Source organism: Lissotriton vulgaris, chromosome 3_1, assembly GCF_964263255.1.
Source record: "Lissotriton vulgaris chromosome 3_1, aLisVul1.2, whole genome shotgun sequence".
Classification (NCBI taxonomy): Eukaryota; Metazoa; Chordata; class Amphibia; order Caudata; family Salamandridae; genus Lissotriton; species Lissotriton vulgaris.
In genome coordinates, this window is record NC_141689.1 from 710,230,251 (window position 1) to 710,253,784 (window position 23,534).

At 47.8% G+C, this 23,534-nt stretch overlaps 1 protein-coding gene across 1 annotated transcript in view; it reads left to right on the forward strand.

Annotated features, from left to right (window-relative positions):
* Positions 1 to 23,534, forward strand: part of WDR36 (WD repeat domain 36) — a 443,575-nt gene that overhangs the window by 338,944 nt on the left and 81,097 nt on the right. The window contains exon 20 of the mRNA XM_086963545.1: positions 12,457 to 12,602. Within this exon, the coding sequence (XP_086819671.1) occupies positions 12,457 to 12,602 (146 nt within the window). The remainder of the gene's footprint in view (positions 1 to 12,456; positions 12,603 to 23,534) is intronic.

Below are 23,534 nucleotides of genomic sequence, written 5' to 3' on the forward strand. Positions count from 1 at the left end.
CATAGTTTACACCTGTTAACGCTCCCACGTAGTCGTAGGTCGCAGCGTGCCGCATCCCTCTAGTGGGGTGCGAAGACCCCGATGATGAAGCATGACACCAAGGGGCCTGTTGGTGTGTGAGGGGTATTTTACACAACACTGAGTGCTTCCCCTCCCCCTTTTCTTCCTCACACTAGTAGTAGGCTTCTATTTGCCACAGCTGCTCCAGCAGAAAGTGCAGTCTCATTGTAATGTTCCTTCACCTGTGTGAGACTGTCTTGCAGACAACAATACCTGCCCTGGTTGTACATCAGTCCTTTGAGTACTATGTGGGGCACTCCCTTCCCTGGTCATAAAGGACTTGAACAAAATGGGGTGACATGTGCCACCCTTTTATACATCACTTCTAGTAAGAGGTTGTGGATCCACGGTCTAAAACTGCAGAACCAGTGGTGTTTTTTACAAGTGTCCTCCAAAGGCTACTTTTCACACATAGCCTTTATGTAATGTGATGCTTCTCTCAAAAGGTAGCACCCATTCTCAAAATAGAAATAAGCCATAACACTATATCATGTTAGACACACAATCACACTCCTGACATTCTGTGCTGCTGCTCATCTCTCAAAACAGGAAGAGAGGCTCCATAGTTGGACCTCAAGCGAGCACCCAATTTTTACATTGATCACACGAAGGAATATAACGTGGATGATCAGCTGTTTGTAGCTTTTGCTGGGGCAAAGAACAGCAAGGCAGTGCAGAAGCAGACTTTCTCTTAATAGTTTATGCTCTGCATCACGATGTGCTAAAAATTGGTTAAGAAACAGCCTCTGGAAAGTCTACAGTTGTATTCAGCTAAAGCTGCCACCGCGCATTGGCACGCAGAATGCCTGTCCTCGTTTTTTGTGTGGGCAGCTACATGGGCATCACTACTGTCGGTCCGTAGAGATGGACATGGATTACAGAGAATGCGGACTGATCATACCGTTATTCCTGTTCAAAAACTGGTGTACAGTAAAATTGCCATTTAGCAAAAAAATAGCTTTCTACAAGGGTTTGCTCTACAGTTTGTGGTGAAGGTTAACTCAGTAAATATTTTTCCAAATATCTAACTTTAGAGTAATATAAGGTATATTTTCACTTTTTTTTAATCATTTCCTTATAAAAGATATATTTTTGATTACATTGGAAGCTCTTTCCAGGATCCGCCTGATCTAATACTGTTATCTTCTATTAAAACAGTGAACTAGATCTTCACTCTTACTTCCTACATAACCTTTTGTTACAAGCTAATATCAACCCTGGTTCTGTTCACATCCTCTCTCCAGTGCAGAGGGTACACTGTGGTCTCTGTTGCTCTAGGAAGCTGGCTGTCTATATAGTGCACCAAAACGAGGTACACTTTGCAGAGAGACCAGGCACCACTTATTAGTTTAGAGAGGTAAAAATGATATCACTAAAGGCTCTCTTTTGTGGTAGTGTTGTTGTAGGAAGCTGGCTCTTTATATGATATATCAAAATGAGATATATTGTGTAAACAGTACAGGGGTTCGTTTATAAGTGGACAGGGGTATGCTCTAGCAAACCGAAGGTGCTCTTCTTGGGGGTAGTGTAGTCGAGCAGCCCTAGGCTTATCATAGAGGAATGTAAGAATTCAGCAAATACACACAATAGTCAATAGGTAATACACACAACTCAATAAGAGATCCATACCAATTTATAAAAATAACCAGTATCTTTACATATGTTTGGGCACCAGAATCAGTTTGTTTAAGTAAGTATGTTTTTCAAGAGAAACAGTTTTGAGTTTAAAAAGTCGTCAGTGCAATTTTTAGAAGCTGCAATGTTAGCCTATGGGAGGAAAAACAAATGCGACATCCTGGTACAGTACAGCGACTTATGGGACCAATATTCTGGAGTTAAGATGAGTGTTGGGCAAGGTCCCCGTCATCATCAGCAAAACACCACCAGTGGCACTAGGGCGGCTGGGTACAGGGGTGCAAAACAGCGTTGTGTGCCCAATTTTACTCCATGGAGACTGCGGACTCGGACTGGGAGGTCAGTAGGGCTGAACCAACAGGGGAAGCTCAGACCTCACAATGCTCTCGACTTAAGAGACACCATTGGTCCTCTTCTCCATTGCCCAGTGGCGACAGGTGCAGTGGTGACCTTAAATGTCTGTTACTTCTTAGAGAGCAGTCACAGTAGTCACCTGCCTGCAGAGACTGCAGGTGACGTTGGACAGTTCACTGAGTGCAATACCATGGTGGACTCGGTCTCGGGAGGGCTGGGGAACCACAATGACACAGTAGGTCCACTTCAACTCGGGCTTGGAGTGACTGGTGCAGTGGTATCTTCAGGCATTGGGTTTATGTGGTCACAAAGTCCTCTCAGATCTGCTACTCTTGGGACGTCTTGGTTCCTGGGGGAAGTACTGGCAGGTCTTCTGGGCTTTGGGGACTCAGCAGCTGCAGGACATGTAGTCTTTTGGCGCAACTGTTGAAATCAGAAGACAGGTCAGCAGGATTGGTGTTAAAGCAGTTGCTGGCTATTCTATTCTTACAGTTGCAACTTTTCACATCCATCTTCTTTCAGGTTAGCAGGATCTGTTTCTCTGGTGCTAGGGGCTCCACTAAACAATGAATATGGGGGATTTAATGGAGTGTAAGGTAGTAGCCAATAGGTACCCTTGGTGTCACTACGTCCCCTATATGACCACTTCCTTTGGTAAGTGTGCATAACCCTGTCCCAGAATTCCTAAGTGTGTCATCGCAAAGATGGCAAACTCTGAAAAGCGGTCTCCACTTTGGGTGGGCATGCCTACTTGACTGACTAATTGGGCATGGGCTCTGGACAAAGGGGTTTGGATTAGTCTCCTGTGAGGGGTGCCAGATTTGCATTTTAACGGCGGTGGCTTCTTTGAAGCTCCCCTACCTTGGAATGCTAATCAGTAGCTCATCCTGAGTGAGGGGTGTGAACATCCTCTTCCAATGCAGGCTTTGTTTCTGACCTCCTGAAAGCAGAGGCCCTCACCCTGGGAGGTCAGAAACCTGACTCTGGTGGCAGACTGGCAAAGACCAGTCGGCAAACACACAGGAGGGCACCTCTAAGGTACCCTCTGTGTGCATACATTAGTAAATCCAACACTGGATTCAGTGTGGGTTCATCAATACGAGATGTTTGATACAAAACATCCCTATTTTCAGTGAAGCCATCAACTAGTTGGGAAACTCGTTTTCACCAAAGTCGAGCACAGTGATTAGAATGGCTTCCCTGATCACTTGTACTGGCAGCATTGGAACTGACCAGCACAGGGGCATATCTGCTCATGCAGATGTGTCCTTGTAGGAAGCTGGATATATATATATATATATATATATATATATATATATATACACACATACACACATACATACATACATACATACATATGGTATGCCACTAGGTGGTTCTACCGTGCACAGAGTCCAGGGGTTCTCCAAAAGTGTCCAGGGCTCAATGTAAAACTAGTGGTAGTGTGGGCGAGCAGACTTAGGCCTAACACAGAGGAGTGTAAGACATATCTGAAAGAAACAGGTTAGTATTAGATTCCTTACCTTAGAATATCCCCAGGCGTCAGACTGGATCCGGAAATGTTTGCGTAGCAGTACCCTTGCGCGTCGGTAGGCGTCGTCTGAGGCTCCGCGTCCGTCGTCCGCGTCGTGGGCGCCGTGATGACGTCATCTGAGTTCTTAGACGCAGCCTCCTTTGTGCTGACGTCAGTTCTTCTTTTTTCCGCGCCAGCAGCGCAGATCCGGAAAAAGTGGTACCTTAGTCACTTTTTTACTAACTTTTTTGAGATCTTTTTGATCATTTCTCGAGTCTTCGACTCCGATTGGTGCCGATAGGGATGCCAGGGTGTAAGCCTTGTGGGGAATGCGACCGACTTATGTCGGTCACCGACCCTCACCGTCGGTGCCTCCACTGTCTCGGCGTCTATCATGACGACAAGACCTGCTCCGACTGTCGAGCCTTACCCTCGAAGGCTAGGCGGGAGCAGTCCTGCAAGCAGCTCGAGCTCCGGCAGACGACCCCGCGCCGTGAGAGGTCCCGGTACGGACGGAGGTCGAGGGACCGGTCGCGGGGGCTTAGCCATCATAGCTCCGGGAGTCGACATCACTCCTCCGGGTTGAAGTCGTCGTCAGGTAAGCACAAGAAGTCGAAGAGAGGTCATCGCTCTTCCGACTCCCCCCCGACGCTCGCGCGATGCGGCCAGGGGTTCGGGTGACACCGCCGACGCGGCTCCGTCGGAGTCGCGGGCGTCGCGACCTGCCCCATACCCTCCGGGCCCTGGGCAGCAAGCGACGCCGGAGGAGATTGAGCGTTTCCTCATGGCCATGAGGTCCCTCTCTCCTCCGACGGGCTCTGCGGCGCCTTCAGGCCCAGCGGACCCGTCTGGGGGCCCTATCGGGTCGGGTGCTTCGGCCCCGACGCCGCCGGGTGCTTCGGCCCCTACGCCGCCGGCGCCTTCGGGCCCGGAGCCGCAGGGCCCCACTGGATCCGCTTCGGGATCCGGATCATCGCCGGTCGACCTGACGACCTCACTGGCGCCAATTCCACAGGTGTCACCTCCGGCGCTGTCCTCAGGCGGTGCCATCCCAAATACCTCCCTCGACCCTGTTCCGGCATCGGAGCGGCGCCGCCGGGCGCCGCTCTCGATTCCGCTTGGGGAGTTCTACTTCAATGAACCGGCCCTGTTTTTTGACAACCCTGAGTATCAGGAGATGGGTGATGAGAGGTATTGGGAGGGGTCTGAGGACCCTCTGACACGTGAGTTTGAGTCCCAGGAGGACTGGACAGGTGGACTTAGGGATGCCAGTGGTCTGGACACTTCGCCAGACACGCACCGCGGACTAACATCCAGCGCGGTGGCTGCCGTGGAAATCGCCGTGGAGGCGGTCGGGGACAACGGCGAGGCCAGTCCACACCTTTCCCCGCAGCATTCGCCTCAAAACCCTCCTAGTCCGTGCTTTCAGGCCCATGTGACGCCAGTGGGGGGGCAGGGTTCGCCATCACCTCTCCCACTGGCGCACTTTCACATCGGACAGGTGGGTGCTGCAAATCGTCCTAAGGGGCTACTCCCTCCCCTTCGAGACGACCCCTCAAGCCATGCCACTGCAATACCACCGCATATCTGGGATCATCTGCCGCTTCTGCAGGAGAAAGTTACGTCCCTCTTGGCCAAGGGGGCCATTGAGTGCGTTCCTGGGCCAGAAGTAGGGTGTGGTTGCTACTCCCACTGCTTTCTGGTACCCAAGAAGGGTAAAGGGGGCCTACGCTATATCTTGGACCTACGGAACGTCAACGGCTTCCTCCGGAAGGAGAAGTTCAAAATGCTGACACTGGCTCAGGTCTTAGCTGCCCTGGACCCAGGAGACTGGATGGTAGCGTTTGACTTGCAGGACGCTTATTTCCACATCCCCGTCCTGCCGGCCCACCGGCGCTACCTGCGGTTCACGGTAGGCCACGAGCAGTTTCAGTTTACCGTGCTCCCCTTCGGCCTTACCAGCGCCCCACGGGTGTTCACGAAGGTGATGACGGTGGTCGCAGCTCATCTGCGCTGGTTAGGGGTTTCAGTCTTCCCCTACCTCGACGACTGGTTGTTGAAGTCTGGCACGCCCCAGTCAGTCGACGGCAGACCTCCTGCACCAGCTGGGGTTCTCCATCAATGTGCCAAAGTCACACATGTGCCCCTCCCAGAAGCTCCTCTTCATCGGAGCGGTTCTCCACTCGGCGCAGTTTCGTGTTTATCCTCCCGAACAGCGGGTTCGGGATATTCAGGCTCTGATTCAGATCTTTCAGCCTTTATCCCGAGTCTCGGTAAGGTTGACGCTGCGGCTTCTGGGGCTGATGGCCTCCTGCATCCTTCTGGTGCATCACACCCGATGGCGAATGCGGGCTCTGCAGTGGGACCTGAAGTTTCAGTGGGCCCAGCATCAGGGCAACCTGTCCGACCATGTCCTGATCTCGGAGGGCACTGCGAGACAGCTGCAGTGGTGGCTCACGGACCGGGATTGGGTCAGCGGCAGATCCCTCTCCCTTCCCCAACCGGAGCACGTAGTTGTCACTGACACGTCCCTCCAGGGCTGGGGAGGCCACATGGGAGAGGCGGAGATCAGAGGCCTCTGGTCTCCGGCGGAGTTCCGGCTCCATATCAACCTTTTGGAGCTGCGGGCGATTCGTCTAGCACTGAAGGCTTTCCTCCCCTCTGTCCGGGGGAGTGTAGTGCAGGTGTTCACGGACAACACCACCACCATGTGGTACTGCAACAAACAGGGGGAGGTGGGGTCGTGGACCCTCTGCCAGGAGGCTCTGCACCTCTGGCAATGGCTGGAACATCAGGGCGTGACCTTAGTGGTTCAACACCTGGCAGGTTCTCTGAACGCCAGGGCGGACGAACTCAGCCGCCGTTGCATGATGGATCACGAATGGCGTCTGAATTCGTACGTGGCGCAAGGTCTCTTTCTGCAGTGGGGAGAGCCTTGGTTAGATCTATTTTCCACCGAAGAGAACGCGCAATGTTCTCAGTTCTGCGGGTTGGAATTTCCAAGGCGGCACTCGCTCGGAGACGCTTTTCGTCGCGAGTGGAGTTGCGGTCTGTTGTACGCCTTTCCACCTATACCACTACTGCCCAGAGTGTTGAAGAAGATCAACCGCGACCTGGCCCAAGTCATCCTTGTGGCTCCGGACTGGGCACGAAGGTACTGGTATCCCAAGCTACTCAGTATGTCAGTCGATCCCCCGGTTCGTCTGCCTCTTCAGGAGGACCCTCTGTCGCAGCAGCAGGCGACGGTCCTCCACCCGAACCTGTCTAGTCTCCACCTCCATGCTTGGAGATTGAGCGGCGACAGTTGAGACAGTTTGACTTGCCTCCTGAGGTCTGTAATGTCATTCTGGCAGCCAGGCGTCCCTCCACAAAGTCGGTATACGCCTGCAGGTGGAACAGATTTGTGGCATGGTGCACAGCAAAGGCAGTGGATCCTCTGTCTACCCCTCTTTCTGAGGTTCTTCTCTTCCTTCTTTCTCTTGCCCAGCAGGGCTCGGCTGTGGGCACTATCAAGGGCTACCTTTCTGCCCTTTCAGCCTTTCTAAGGCTGCCTGATCAACCATCTTTGTTCAAGTCCCCTATTGTAACTCGTTTTCTGAAAGGCATCACACACATGTCCCCCCCCCCCTGTTCCGTTTGGGTTGACTCAGTGGGACTTGAGCCTTATTTTTACCTATCTGATGTGCGCTCCCTTTGAATTTGAATGCAGATTTCTAAAGCGCGTAGCTACCCTAGGGCTTCCTAGCGCTGACATACATCCTATTATTCCAGAGGGGGGGAAGGGGAGGTGAGGAACTATGGGAAGAGCCATGTTTTTAGTTGTCTACGGAAAGCGAGTAGATTGTGTTCTCTTCGAATGGACAGTGGAAGGGAGTTCCACAATTTTGGGGCATTGTAGGAGAACAATCGCCCCCCAGATCGGGCCTTTTTTTTATTCTGGGCATACTGGCCAGGGAGAGAGAGTCTGATCTGAGTTGTCTGTTCGAGTGGTGGGGTTTGATGAGGGATCTCAGGATTGGCCGGCCTCTGCCTTGCATTATCTTATGTGAAATGCAAAGGGTCTTAAAGGTGACCCTTTCCTTGATCGGGAGCCAGTGGAGGATTTTGCGGGCCGGTTTGGCAGAGCATCTGGATGAGGTCCTTGTTAGGAGTCTGGCAGCCACGTTTTGGGCGTATTGCAGTCTTTTGATGACCGATGCAGGGGCCCCTAGATATAGGGCGTTTCCGTAATCGTCTGGAGTTCACCAGACCCTGCATAAGCAGTTCCCTGGACTGGAAGGGGAGCAGGTGGAGGATCTTCCGCGCTTTTTGGATGAGCCCGAAGCAGATGCCAGAGGTTTTCCTAGCCTGGGCTTTAAAGTTGAGCTCTTGGTCCAACCAGATACCAAGGCTCTTGACTTCTGCTTTGGGGGTGGGGGGTGCACCCATGCAGGGTGGCCAAGAGAGGGACGGAGGGAGTTTGCGCGTGTTACCCAGGAGGAGGATCTCGGATTTCTCTCCGTTTAATTTTAGGCGTGATTCACACATCCAGTGGAAGATGTTTTCAAGGCAGTCTGCCAGGTTGTCCAGGCTTTTACTTGACTGGTTTAAGGACACCACCAGTTGGGTGTCATCGGCATACATGACTGTTTTTATGCCGAATGGGGCTATGATGTCCTCTAAGGGGGACATGTAGACATTAAAAAGCGTGGGGCTCAGGGAGGAGCCCTGGGGGACCCACACTGTAGGGGAAGAGCTCTGGACAGAACTGAGCCATCGGATACCTGAAAGGTTCTGCCTTCGAGGAAGGATTTGATCCAGGACAGGGCGGTGCCAGACACTCCTGCCAAGCTGAACCGGTGGATGAGGATGGAGTGATCCACCGTGTCGAAAGCGGCACTCAGGTCGAGGAGGATCACTGCTACTGATCCTCCTGCGTCTATGATGGTTCTTGCCTCTTCGACCACGGCTAGTAGTGCGGTGTCTGTTCCCTGTCCAGGTCTAAACCCATCTGGGATTGGCGCAGGAGATTGTTAGTTTCTAAAAAGAGGGAAAGTTGGCGGTTTACAATTCGCTCGGCGATTTTGCCGATGGCCGGGAGGAGGGAGATGGGTCTAAAATTGGAAAGGTCCGTTGGATCCAGGTGGGGTTTTTTAAGAAGTGCCCTGACTGTAGCCTTTGAGTCACTTCACAACTGTCCTCTCCGCCTTCTTACTCTGAAGACTGCTTTCCTTGTTGCCATCACCTCTGCCAGGAGAGTTAGTGAGCTCCAGGCACTTTCGTCCAAACCTCCTTTCCTTTCTGTCCATCCGGACAAGGTTGTGTTGCGGACTAGACCCTCTTTCCTGCCCAATGTTTTCACGGCCTTCCACATCGGGCAGTCTATCACCTTGCCCACCTTCTTTCCGCCACCGCATCCCTCAAAAGAGGAAGAGCGGCTCCACCGTCTGGACCCAATGTGTGCGCTTTCGTTCTATATAGATCGCGCACGCCAGTTCCGGGTGGATGACCAACTCTTTGTTGGTTACGTGGGCGCTAAGAAGGGACGGGCAGTGCACAAGCGGACCATCTCTCGGTGGATCGTCTTGTGTATCAAGGCTTGTTACTCCTTGGCGAAGGAGCCTCCTGTTGGGCAGAGTGCCCATTCCACTCGGGCCACGGCGGCTACCACTGCCCTGAGCCGGGAAGTCCCCCTGCAGGACATCTGTCAGGCAGCTACGTGGGCCTCGCTGCACACGTTTGCAAGCCACTACTGCCTGGACAGCCAAGTCCGGAGGGATGGCTTCTTTGGCCGTTCTGTCCTCCAGGACTTTCGGGTGTGATTATTGGTTCGCAGACCCACCACCGGGGTTGGTATTGCTAGGTTATCTATTCTAAGGTAAGGAATCTAATACTAACCTGTTTCTTTCACATGAACAAGTTACTTACCGTCGGTAACAATATATTTGTAAGAAACAGTAGTTAGTATTAGATTCCTTAGCGCCCCACCCATCCTCCCCGTTCTGCGAACCGATATCTAGGGTTAAGGTCATCCCCTTTCAGGGCCCTAGTTTCAATGCACCAGTGTTGGTTTTTAACATGGCTCTGCGTTTCTGGCGCGGAAAAGCTGTGTCTAAGAACTGACGTCAGCGCGCGGAGGCAGCCTCTAAGTACTCCGACGACGTCATCACGGCGCCCACGACGGACGCGGAGCCGCAGACGTCGCCTACCGACGCGCAAGGGTACTGCTACGCAAAAGTTTCCGGATCCAGTCTAACGCCTGGGGATATTCTAAGGTACCAAATCTAATACTAACTACTGTTTCTTACAGATATATCGTTACCGAAGGTAAGTAACTTGTTCTTTAAGGGCGTTGAGGGCAGTGCAGCATACAATATAGAGAGATTGTGGGGAGCTGGCCTGGTATATCATGTACACTTCTGTAAGAGGACACCTTGTACCGGTCCAGACAACCCTTATGGTGATTTAAGAAGTCTTAGACAACCTTAGAAAGCTCTCTAAGTGTTAGCAGTGGAGAGTAGCCTTCAGGCTTAGTCCAGAAGGAGTGTAAAGCAGCTTGTTTTACCAGAATGCATTCTTATAGTATAGATTAAGAGAAAATAACACCACAAGGTATTTATAAAAATATGTATTTATTATATAATACTCAATAACACATACATATATCTCCTACCCGGAGATATGCACACAACACTTTGCATGAAATCACAGTAAATAGCACGAGATACACAGCGGGCTGCAGGAGGGGATCAACCCATATACTAAGAAAGTGCTATAAGAACCACAACTAGAGTGAAGACCATGTCAAGAGGACGTAGAAGTGCTGGGGACCCATGGAACTACCTAAGGTAAGTTAGTAGGAGCCCCACAGAGAGTGTGTGCAGTGTGAGTACATGACCGTGTGCTCCATACAAGTCTACATGTAAGTCACAGTTGGATTTTTAAAGATTAAGTACCCTTCCTAGTGGACCCTGAAGAAACTACCTGGAAGATAGACGGTCGGAGAGCCACTTCACCCGTGGATACCCTAGTACTGACGTTACCTACACCAGGGAAGCCCGGTGAATATGTGTGAAGTGGTGTCGGAAACCACTGTTGTTTCCAGTGGAGGACTTCAGGAAAGTGCCACTACTGGAAGAGGAGAAAGTGTCCAGTGGAATCCCGAGGTAGACTCTAGACGAGAAGTACCTGCAAGCAGAGGGGACTTAGGAGTGACCAGGAGAATTGGAAGACGAATGCCCTCGGATGTCGGGTGTTGCAGGAGATTGGCGAGGACCTTGACTCTGCAGCTGTGAGGACCAGGCGACGCTAAGGAAGTCCAGGAGCCATATACAAGCTGTCCCACGTCGGATGTCGATTGCAGAGGAGTCAGGGTCCGGCGGGAGGACCATCAAGCCTTGGCAAATGCAACCCACACATAAGTCAAAGAAGGTGCAATGTCTGGACCAGCAAGGTCCAGGGAACTCACCAAAAGTAGGGGAGTCAGGGCAGGCCCGAGCAATCCGGGGAGCCTAACAGAAGTAAAGGTGACCCTCAAGTGGACTCACAGGCTGGAGGCACTGGAGTTGCAAGACCTCAAGCAGCTCACCAAAAGATGCAGGCCACGATGGACACAATGCAGTGTGGCTGAAGATTCTGGTCACAGGAGATGGCCGAGGTTGGGCTACTTGAAGCCCGAAGATATTCTTCGAGAGAAGTCATCAAGCCTTGGCAACTGTAAGTTGATGCGGTGCACAAGGGTCCAGTTATTGTAACCTCCCACAAGGGATATTGGCCTCAAACTTGGTGAGAGGGCAGGACAGGCCTGGGGAGCTGGGGAAAACCACCACCTGTGTTGCAGAGCTGTTCGGAATCCAGTGGAGGAGCTCAGGTGGAGCAGACCTGTCGACTTGGTTGCGGTGCCTGCGAATGCAGGGGAGTGACTCCTTCACTCCAAGGGAGATTCCTTCAGGTGTCGGTGATGCCCACATGTCATGGAAGGTTCCTGTATGGTGCACATACAATGCAGCAGACTGGAAGGTGGACGAAGTCGAGCCCAAATGAAGTCCAGCGAAGTCCAGGGTGACCGGACAGCAGAAGTGGTGTCTGATCTGAATCTTATCCCACAACAAATCTAGGGACCTACACCCAGGTAAGCCCTTAAGTACCCTAGGGAAAGGGTTGGGATGATTATGGGGACCCTCCCAGGGGAGGGTCTGGACAGAGGGGATGTTACTCCCATGTCCTCTGTCTAGTTTCGCACCAGAGTGGGAGCCATCGGTTCCCAGGACTGGTTTGAACTGGACTATGCATGGGGACACTAAATGTGCCCCACATGCAAACTGAGTGGCGCTGGCAAGCACACCCACACTGCCCTACTACACTAAATCATGTCTGGGATGTTGTCGTACCTTCCTTTGACAGAATGCCTATTGTTCTGCCTTCCCCTGATCAAGCTTGGCTCAGCAGCAGGAGGGCAGAATCGTGTCTCTGGCCGGCAACAACCATTCTGTGCTGTCTGGGTCTGGAAGACTGGTACCGGGGACATGGAGAGCCTAACAGAGGGCTCTACCAGTGCTTGGAATCATACCTCCTAGAACGTTTACTGCAAAAAGTGTGGGTAACCATAGAAGCAGATCCTACTTTCCTACAGAGGTGTATTTGACACAGTGCCACATCTTCATTACCTCATACTAACATTTTCTGGTGTTAGGCCATTGTCTGTAATGGCCCGGCCACGATTCTATTTACAGCTGATGACATGACATCAGAATCTGAATACTGGCCCCATAAACATTGAAAGAAGTTGTTGCATGCTGTGTTTCTGAACTGTGATTGTTTACTGTCCTAAAATAGATGTGGGTGCCTAAGGTAACTCTGAGTCTACCTTGTGATTACGTTTAACTTCTTCCATTTCATTTTTGTTCATTTCTTAGATGTGATAACTACTGACGATACAGAAGAAGCGCCTGATGAAATGATTGAATATGATTCTCCTGAACAGCTGGAAGAGCAACTAGTGACATTGTCTTCATTGCCAGAGTCAAGGTGGAAGAATCTTCTGAATCTTGATGTGATTAAGGTAACCTCTATTAGTCTAGCTTTTTTTGCCTGAACTTGCATCGTTTTAAATGTGCACATATTTTAACTTGGGATTTCTGCCATCATTTAAACATGCTTTCTTTTCATTTCAATTTTTGCAAGTCCATTAGTCATATTCACAATTGCATGCTATCAGACAGTGGTCTTTGCAAAGAGAAATTTAGAAATTCTAGAAGGGGCAGTCCAAAACATCGCACCAATGGGAGTTGGACATTATCCAACATGAATATTGTTTGGAGATCCTCACCACACCTCCAAACATTCTACCTCTGTGAGAACGTGCCCTCCTTCTGCATGCTTTCCACCACTTTTTGCTGAATTGCTGATGTGCTTTGGCTGAGTGTGCCCTGGGCTCCTGGTAACCAGGTACCCATGGCCTATGTTCTTTCCCTAAAACTGCATTGAAGCCTAAACCCAATTGGCATCTCTGGCCACAGAACCGCCCCTGGTAAATGATACCACAGGTACCCAGGGCACTGTGCCAGGAGAAGGCCTCTAAGGACTGCAGCACTAATTGTGGCACCCTTAAAGGTCCTGTACCTTTACACTCACACACTGCATTTACAGGCTGCGTGTTTTGGTGCAGAACAAAGTGAAGAGTCGACATGGCACACATCCCTGTGTGCCATGCCTACAACCCACTGCCCTGGCATAGATCATTCACCCCTCTAGCTGGGTGCACTACACCAGTGGTGAGGGTACAGGTACATGATCCCTGTACATCTACAGTAACTAAGTCTGTTCTTAGACATTGTAAGTGCAGTGCTGCCATTAAGAGTATATGGTGCTGGGAGTTTGTCATTACGAACTCCACAGCACCATTATGGCTACACTGAGAAGTTTGGTATCAAACTTCTCATCACATTAAACCCACACTGATGCCAGTGTGGGATTTAATGTAAAATGCACAACAGAGAGCATCTTAGAGATGCCCCCTGAAACTTGACCAACTTTTATTTGAATAACTGTCAAATCATTTTGCTAGTGTCAGTAAAAATATGGACATCATTTTGATAGTATATCAATCAAGATTGGGGAGAAGGAAAGTTTGTGATCCCACCAAGTTCCTTGGCTCCAAATATTTCTAATCAAGAGGGGGGAGGGAGGATCACTTGTCCTGTATAACCTGGGTACAGTTCTAACTGGGATGACCCTTGGTAAAAGACCCTCATACACATGTAGCAATGGTGTTATGGGCGGTATATGTTGGTTCTACGCCTTCGTTTACACGTTTGTGCAGAATCATGGGGTCAGTTGGTATGCACCCTCCACCTGGAGGAAAACACCCTAGGTTAAAAACAGTAGTGATTAGTGATAGTGGGTGACGTGTGAGTGAATCTATAAAAACAATCCAATCATGCCAGGAAAAATGCACTTTATTGTCCGGGATTGGATTGTGGGTTGAGGGTATGGCAGAATATGTTTATAGAAGTAATTAGGACTCATACATATTCCATCCTCTGGTGTTTAAACAATGGTCGACATGTTTCAGCCACGGGTCGCCTGTAAAGGTCGGTAGGGCTTTCTTCAGGACCAGGTGAGTTCTGTGTGAAGAGTGACTAATGTCTACTCTTAGAAGAAGGTCAAAATTGGACCTCTCAAGCGTTAAATATTTAGCTTTTCAAACGGGCTCCAGGAGGTTAACAGGAAGGGCGCTTCTCGTCGCTCGCTTCTCTGTCTTGCAGCTTGTGCTGTCTCTTCCTCTCTTGGGCCCAAGATAGCATGCAATTGTGAATCTGACTAATGGACTTGCAAAAAGAGAGGAAGAGACAGCACAAGCACAAGCTACACCCGTTTAATGGAACCCTCAGCACAGCAGGGTAATTAACCAGCATGCAAGCGTTCCAACGGGCATGACGAGCTCAGCTCGTCATGAGCATACGAGCACTGTGGCTTTTGAGTCACTCTAAATAGGGTGCAAGTAGAAATGGAGCGTGAATCAAAACCTAAACCTATTGCTCAGACAGAATAATCGCTCTTGAGCGCCCATGTAGGAAGCTGGCTCTGTATATACTATACCAAAGTGAGGTATAGTGTGCACAGAGAGTGTGCACAGAGTCCAGTGAGTTCCCAGAGACTAAATTAGGTAATTACTAACAGCTCTCTTTGTGGTAGTATGGGCGAGCAGTTGGGCTTATCCAAAGGGTGTCTTAAGCATTTATTCTATTCACTCAATCAAGACTGATGGCAAACACCCAGAGACTGAATCCAGACCAATTAGGTAAGTGGAAAAAAGGGATACTTATATATTATTTATAGAACCAAGCAGGACTTGGCACTGGTAAGTTAAATGTACTCTCAAATGCAAAACATAATAAGGAAATGCAGTTGTGGATGAATTTGTAATAGTTACCTGTTGGTATTGGTTCAAAAAGCAGTTTACATTTCACAATAATTACTTTTAGAATACTTTTAAATTAATGTGTCTACTGGGGTGATATGCCTGGATGCCCCACCATTGGATCCCACAATACAAGGTAAGTGAGACTTTTCATGGTTTGAGTTATAATGACGTTTTCCTCCATAAAAAACCAGTTCAACACTTGGAAAGTTTTAGGCCCAAAACTCATACCATGGGGTCTTAAGGGAGAAAAATGGTTGTTGGTTTCACAGGTAAGTAAACATCTCATGAGTGGGAATTTTGGGGATTAGGACCAAGGTTCGCCAAGGTCTAAGTAGGCACTCAAGTTGCAGCACCAGCAGCACTGGGGTGGCCGAGTTCTGAGTGCAGGTGCTCAGTGTTTGCTAAGGGGGCCTTCGGTTAGGGACTGATTACCAGCAGGCCACTCCGAAGTGGGAGCACAGCTCCTGGTTTTAAGAACGGTGAAATAGCCAGGAAGCAGATGATGTCTTGAGTAGATTTATTGTAAGGTTATATCGAAGAGGAGCTAGCTTGTAAGCAGCCAGCTCCAACAGACACCAACTCAAGAATAATCAAAGTACATTCTAAAGTAGCTAAGCACCAGTAGAACATTCTAAAGGAAACCAACACATTACAATTACTGCTTAATACTTATAGATAGTAGGATTATTAAAACAGAGCAAACATTATCTGACTTAACATATTACTACATTACTTTCCCTTCTTCTGAAAACAAAAAAACAAAAAAAATAATGAACTAGATTTTATTCCCTAAACCTTGCAGGTTTAACCACATTGCGGGAGATCGTCCTGGCATTCCGTGGGACAGATTCCGCACCAAGAGAAAAGCTACTATCATGCTTGGAGGATACTTGCTTAGCAGGATATTGAACCTTAGTTACCTTGCTTAAGTTCCACCAAAATCCACCTTCGACTAGAATAGCATTGCCCACCATCTTAACTACCTTAACGGGTGGGCCAAACTTGCTTTCACCTTTGTTAACATGAATGGACTTCTTAATTTTCACAGTGTCTCCTACTTTGAAAATAGAGGTCTTCGATCCTTTGTTAGTGTCAAAACAAATGTTCTGCTTAGTTTGAGTGGAAGAGACATTACTTTTTACAATAGGCATCAATTTCTGTACATCTGACTCCACATTAATCGACTTGGACATCCACCCTGGACAAAAGGAAGTATTAGGCTTCCTTCCCCATATCAATTCGAAAGGAGACACTTTAGTGGACGAATGTGGGGTGGTCCTATAGAACCATATCACGCTGTCAAGGGATTTGACAATATAATACTTGGTGGCTTTAACCCATTTCACACAGTCCCCAATGACTCGATCCTTTCAACAAGTCTAACTGGAACTTTTTATATGTTTTACACCAGAAACAGACTACAAAGATTCAAAATCCTTACTGACGAGCTGTTTTCCATTATCTTAAACAAGTATTTCAGGAAATCCTTCTCTAGACCAGACCTCTCTTAAAAAATCCATAATGCTCTTAGTGTCAGCTTCTCTAACCAGTTTGTACTCAGGCCACTTGAATGCATAGTCAACTAAAACCAAAATAAATCTTGAATTACCATGGAGTGTAATATAAGGTCCTATGACATCAACGCCAAGTTTGACCCAAGGACGGTCAGGACATTCTACAGGCATAAGAGAAGGAACGGAAGTTTTAAGAGACTTGTCTGATAAAATGTAAATACAACAGTCCATCACAAACTCGTCAATCTCTGAATCAATTCCTGGCCACCAATATGTGTCCCGAATGCGACGCTTGGTGAAAGAGGAACCCAAATGTCCTTCATGAGCTCTAACAATAATCCCTTTCCTGAACGAGTGTGGAGAAAGAAGTTTATCATTATGCAACAAAATACCATCTTCTAAAGAAATGTCATCCTCAATTTTAGAAAAAAGTTGAAGTGAAGGAGGCAGAACCTTTTCTCTTGGCCACCCATTCCTAACAAGATTACATACATCTTGAAGTACACACAGTCATTGGAAAATGCTACTCTCCATTCATCCTCAGAACAAAACTTAAGTTTAGGGATGTCCACACCTGCCTCAAGACAATCTTCACAATCCTCTTCAATGAGGTCAGAAAAGGAAACTTCATCCTCTTGGAAATCTGTGGAAGGAAAACGAGAAAGAAAGTCTGCCCTCCCATTCTTACCCCCAGAGATGTGTTGGATGTCGAATTGATATTGCAACAACTTGGTAACCATTCTCATGATTCTGGGAGTGCAACATTTACTCAGACTACCACCCAAGATATTGACAAGAGGCTTGTGATCAGTTTGAAGTTAAAAAAACGCTTTTCCTAAACATACAGGCGAAACTTTTAATTGGCCCATGAGCAGGATAACAATTCTTTCTCAATGACTGAGTATTGCAATTCAGGTGACCTCAGTACTCTAGATGCACATCCAATAGTTTTCTCAACTCCCTCCTCCACTTGTGTTAGCGTGGCACCCAAGCCCACCTGACTAGCATCAACGGTTAAACAGCATGGTAAACTTGGGTCAAAAGGTTTGAGTACCACACTTTTTCTCAAGAGATCTTTAACTTCCCCAAACGTGGACACACATTCATTGCTCCAAACAAATGTATTCCCCATTTTAAAGAGATTACTGATAGGGCGGACTATTGTGGCATAATTGGGAATAAACCTTGAATAATATTCACAAAGACCCAACAGAGATTTGACTCCAGTTGTGTCTGTGGGAGTGGAAGCATTAGTAATGGCCTCCAGGAGACCAGGTCTAGGTTTAATACCATCTTGAGTGAGAACATGACCTAAGTACTCTACTTCGGTGCAAAAGAATTTGCATTTTTCTAGTTTTAATACACCATGTTGCTGAATTAACCCAACACTTTGTGTAAAATGAGGTCATGTGAAGAAACAACCTTTGCAAATATAAGTACATCGTCTTGAAAGACTAGGACTCCGTCAACTCCCTTAAGGATGTTGGACATCACCCTCTGAAATACAGACGCAGCCGATTCTAACCCAAAAGGCATGCGTCAATATTGAAACGTGTTTAGAGGGGACACAAAAGCAGTGAGATGACTGTAATCCAGATGCAACACAACCTAGTGATATGCGCTGGCCAGCTCAAGCTTGGTGAAGAATTTGGCACCTTTGGTGGATGCAAAAAGATCATTGATTTTCGGAAAAGGATGCGCGTCAACCCAGATCTCCTTATTGAGGGACCTTAAGTCAACACATACCCTGAGTTAACCATACCTCTTCCTAGCAACCACCAAAGGAAAAAGCCAAAGGGAGGACTCAGTTGGCTCAATAACACCTTTCTCACACAATTGCAATAACTCCTTCTCTAAGTCATCCCTGACACTATAGGGTACACCCCTACGTTTGTGTTTCACCAGTAAGGACCCCTCTTTAACTATAATTCTGTGATTTAAAACCCTGAATTTTCCCTAAGTCAGAGCTAAAAACTGAAGGGAATTTGTCTTTAAGTTTTTGGACCTCATCGGAACACCCTACAACAAGTTCTTTGGTCCCAGGTTTAAGGATCATTCCAAAAAGTCCTTGGTGGAACCACCCTAGGAAGTTTAATCTTTTAACATCAACATAGATCTTCCCCTTTATTCTTCTTCCTTTAAAGCACAACTCAATTTTACGACACTCATGTGACACAGGTGTGCCATCAGGAGGAAGAGGTTGAGTACCTTCCCAAGTTTCATGCAAAAAGTTTTTTCATGCTCATCGAGCTTGATACACTCGCTTCCTACAACAAGATCAACGATCATTCCAAAAAGTCCAGAAAAGCTGGAGTAGGATTTACTGACTGCAAGGTACACATAATTAGTGTACATGTTAGAACTGGCTATTTCTGGTTGGCTAAGGCTGATGCCAAAGCTAGGCAGAAACCACCATGCTAGTCAGGGCAAGGGAGTCACACGCCAAGATAACCCCTGCTCACCCCCTGGTAGCTTGGCACGAGTAGTAAGGCTAAACTCGGAGGCAATGTGTAAAGCATTTGCGCCAGCACACAACAGCAACAACATACTGTCAGAAGGTACCTGAAGATTCCGGCTCCGCTGGAGTATAAAGACCCAAGGTGATGCTAACTCCCAATTCCCCTCCACACTGTGCCGGATTTCTCTTGCGACAGTGATAACAGGGAAAGGGGAAGTGGAGAACAAACAGAGAGACTGCTCACACAAATATCTTCTCCCACTCTAGGAATGGTGTAGGGTTATTCTGCAAAACATAAGGACAACATTACTAAGTTCTGACTTCTCTATACACTAGTTTCCTAATACTCTCTCCAAGGAACCTAACCTCAATTACCTGTGTGTGTGTGAGCCTTAGCTGCTCTCTTATAGGTCTTTATTTACTCAGCTGTGTAGATGATGGTAGCTGAACTGACCAATTGCGCAGGAGAAGTTGATGGTACACAAGAATATATATATATATATATATATATATATATATATTTTTATCTACGTGAAGATACAGTCTTTGAGTTCGAGTAATGTAGCTCCTGAATTTATCACCAAACGTTCAAACAGGTAAGTTCCAAAGAGGTCAAAAGATAAGTCTATTGCTGTCAGCTTTTGTGCAAGTCTTCAAATGAGGCTCAATGAACACTGTGGATCAGCATCAGTACATACAGTTCAGGAATGAATAATATTGGTTCGAGCTCACCGACTTGAAGCTGCTTGCCGCTTTAGAAAGCTCTCTGAGAGACGGGTCACTGGTGTTTACTCAGCGCACGAGGAACCGCTGCCAGGAAGATGAATGAGCCGCTCCAGCCGACCCAGAATGTGGAAACGAAGATCTTGGAATAGAGGAGAAGGGGCGGAGTACTGGAAGCTAGGCTGAGGGAATAGAAGAAGCCTCGCTAAAGTCCGAGAGGCTTGCGAGTAATAAAAGGGGAAACTGGTGCAGCCGGGAAAAGCCGCCGGGCTCTGTGAAATACTTCAGGCAGGTGACAGGACAATAGGAAAAACCAAACCTGACAGAACTAAACTCTCTATGACTGAAAATAACTAACTTTGAGAGAGCGCGAAAGAAATACGTTCGCCTCTCGGGGAAATTCAGTTGAAGTGCGACGTTTACCGAACGCTCGCGCTCCAAGTCACAGAGACCGCGTTCCAAGCAAACACTAGAACGCTAACTGGCCCCACGACACTGGCAACAGGGAAGTGACTGCTCCAAGGCGAAACGATAATTCGCCACAAGCAGAGTCCAGTTGAGGGAAGGGGGTGAGTACTTAATGATGGAGGAAACCTGCGAAGAACTGCCTGCCATGGGTCCAATCCTGACAGTACCCCCCACCAAAACCCCCTTCCTAGGCTTGTGTGGATAAGTCTTGTGAAACTCCCTAACTAATCTGGTGGCGTGCACATTAGAGCTGGGTTCCCAAGATTGTTCTTCAGGACCAAAACCTTTCCAATCCACTAAATAGAAAAGTTGTCCCTTCCTGATCTTAGAGTCTAGTATTCTCTTTACTTCATATTCCTCCACTGAATCTACCTGTACTGGAACGGGTGGAAGAACCTTACGAAGATTTGGTGGATTTTTCCGAATCAAAGATACATGGAATGTTGGATGAATTTTCAATGTTTTTGGCAATTGGAGTCTCACACTAACAGGATTTATCATTCTGTCCACTGAATAGGGTCCCACAAACCTAGGTTGAAACTTCCGATTTCCCCGCAAGCGCATATGGCGCGTGGAAACCCAAACCTGCTCCCCAGGAAGATAAACTGGATTAGCCTTGCGACCATTATCTGCTTGCTGCTTAAAAGCTGCCTTAGCCTTGACCAAGTTTGCAGTTGCTGACTGCAGGGCAATCTGTAACTTATGGATGACTTCTTCAGCAGCTGGAACATCCCCTACAACTCTGCCCACCAACATATTGGGATGTCTACCTGAATTCAAGAAGAAAGGAGAAAACCCAGTGGCGGTTTGCACTGAGTTATTATAGGCAAATTCTGCTGGAGCTAGTAAAGATGGCCAATCTCCTTCCTGATCCAACAGATACAGACGCAAGTACTGTTCTAAATCTTGATTTACTCTCTGTCTGTCCATCGGTCTCGGGATGATAACCAGTGGATAAACGAGAATCCACCCCCAGACCTCTTAGGAAGGATCTCCAAAATCGGGACACAAATTGGGACCCCCTATCAGAAATCACTACTTTCGGAATTCCATGCAATTTGACTATGTGTTGAACAAACAAGATGGCCAAATCAGTGGCATTAGGAAGACCCTTGAGAGGAATGAAATGACTCATTTTAGAAAATTGGTCTACCACCACCCAGATGACTGACATCCCTTGGCTAGATGGTAACTCAACAATAAAGTCCATGGAGACTGTGTGCCAAGGATAAGGTGGTACTGGTAAAGGCATTAAAAGATCTTGTGGGGATTGCCTGAGACTTTTCCCTTTCAAACAAAGTTCACAAGTGGCAACATACTGTCGAACCTGAGCTTCCATACCTGGCCAAAGAAAATTTCGCTTTATCAGCTCCAACGTCTTCAAAACTCCCTTGTGGCCAGCCAAAGGCTGATCATGGAACCTTCGAATGTTCTCCTCTTGTAGTTTCTCTCCGGGGACAAACATTTTCCCTTGAAAATAAGGTTTCCCATCTTCCACTAGCCGATCTGGACCCTTATTCTCCCAATTCGAGTAATCCTCCTTTTTGAATTCCAAGACTATCTTCTCTTCCAACTCGTCCACTACAGCGACTGCCACGATCTTTTCTGTGGGGATGAGGAATTTCTCAGTCTTTTCCTCTGAATTCTCTCCCACATTTAGTCGAGAGAGGGCATCAGCCTTTCCATTGGTTATACCTGGCTTGTACGTGAGAACAAAATCATAATCAGCAAAGAATAAAGACCATCGAAGCTGCCTCGGGGTCAAGGTTCGCGCGGACTTAAGGAACTGCAAATTCCTATGGTCTGTAAACACAGTTACCACATGGCTGGCTCCCAACAAATAATGTCGCCACTCAAGAAACGCCACCTTTACTGCCAGCAACTCCTTGTCGGCTATGGCATAGTTTATTTCAGCTGCAGTAAGTTTTCGAGAGTAAATGGCGACTGGATGAAGTTGCCCCGTCTTCTTATGGCGTTGAGACAAAATACCCCCAATGGCAAGATTGGAGGCGTCTGCCTCTACAAAAAATGGTTCCAACGGATCCGGGTGTTGCAAGATGGGTGCCGTGACAAAGGATTCTTTGAGGAATTGAAAAGCGCCTTCTGCCTCGGTTCCCCATAAAAACTTTTCGTTCTTCCGCAACAAACGAGTAATGGGGCTCACTTTTTCTGAAAAATTCTGGATGAATCGCCGATAAAAATTGGCGAACCCTAAAAAACTTTGGATTTCTTTCACTGAACTTGGAGCTGGCCAATCTCGGATCGCCTTGAGTTTGGATTCATCCATGGAAACTCCCTCTGGGGAGAGTATGTACCCCAAAAACTCCACCTTGGTTGCATGAAACACACATTTCTCCAATTTCACAAAAAGTTGATTCTCCAACAGACACTCCAAAATGGTACGAACATGCTGGATATGTTCCTCGGTGTTCTTGGAAAAAATAAGAATATCGTCAATATAAACCACTGCGAAGCGATCCAGAAATTCACGAAGTATGTCGTTCACAAAATGTTGAAATGCCGCAGGCGCATTGCACAACCCAAAGGGCATGACCTGGTATTCGAAAAGCCCATAACGAGTTCGGAAAGCCGTTTTCCACTCGTCTCCTTCTGCCATCCGGACCAAATGGTAAGCCCCCCTCAAATCCAATTTAGTGTAGATCTGGGCCTCCTTCACCTGATCCAAAAGTTCTGAGATAAGCGGCAACGGGTATCGATTCTTTCGGGTCACCAGATTCAAGGCCCGATAGTCTATACAAGTCCTCAGGCTTTTGTCTTTCTTCGGAATAAAGAAAAGAGGAGAGGAAACTGGGGATTGAGAGGGCCTGATGAATCCGTTAGCCAAATTTTCGTCAAGGTATTCTTTCAAATGCAGATTTTCAGATTCCGAAAGAGCATATATGCGACTACAGGGTAGCGAGGCTCCTGGTTCCAACTCAATTTTGCAGTCATATTCCCGATGGGGAGGAAGTCTCTGCGCCCCTCGCTCATCAAAAACGGATTTTAAATCTTGATACTGTGCAGGAATTTCGGGGAGTTCCACCAAGCAAATTACTTGTGGTTGATTTGCCAAACAGTAAGTTTCACTTGACTCCGTCTTCACTGTATGGGAATGGAAACAGTGTTCCAGACAGAAATCGGAGGTCAAATCTACAGTTCTCCTTGTCCAGTCAATCTTCGGATTATGCTCTGTTAACCAAGGCAGACCCAAAATCAGTTGGAACTGAGGAGCATCAATTAAACTGAATCGAAGGTAACTTTTATGTTCTCCAGGTCCAATCACTGAGATGGTTTCTGTATCAAAGGCTATCGGACCGGAAGATAAAGGGGTTCCATCCACTGCTCGCACTGGCTCCGGCTTGTCCTTCCTAACAAAGTTAATACCCAATCTTTTTGCAAACAGAA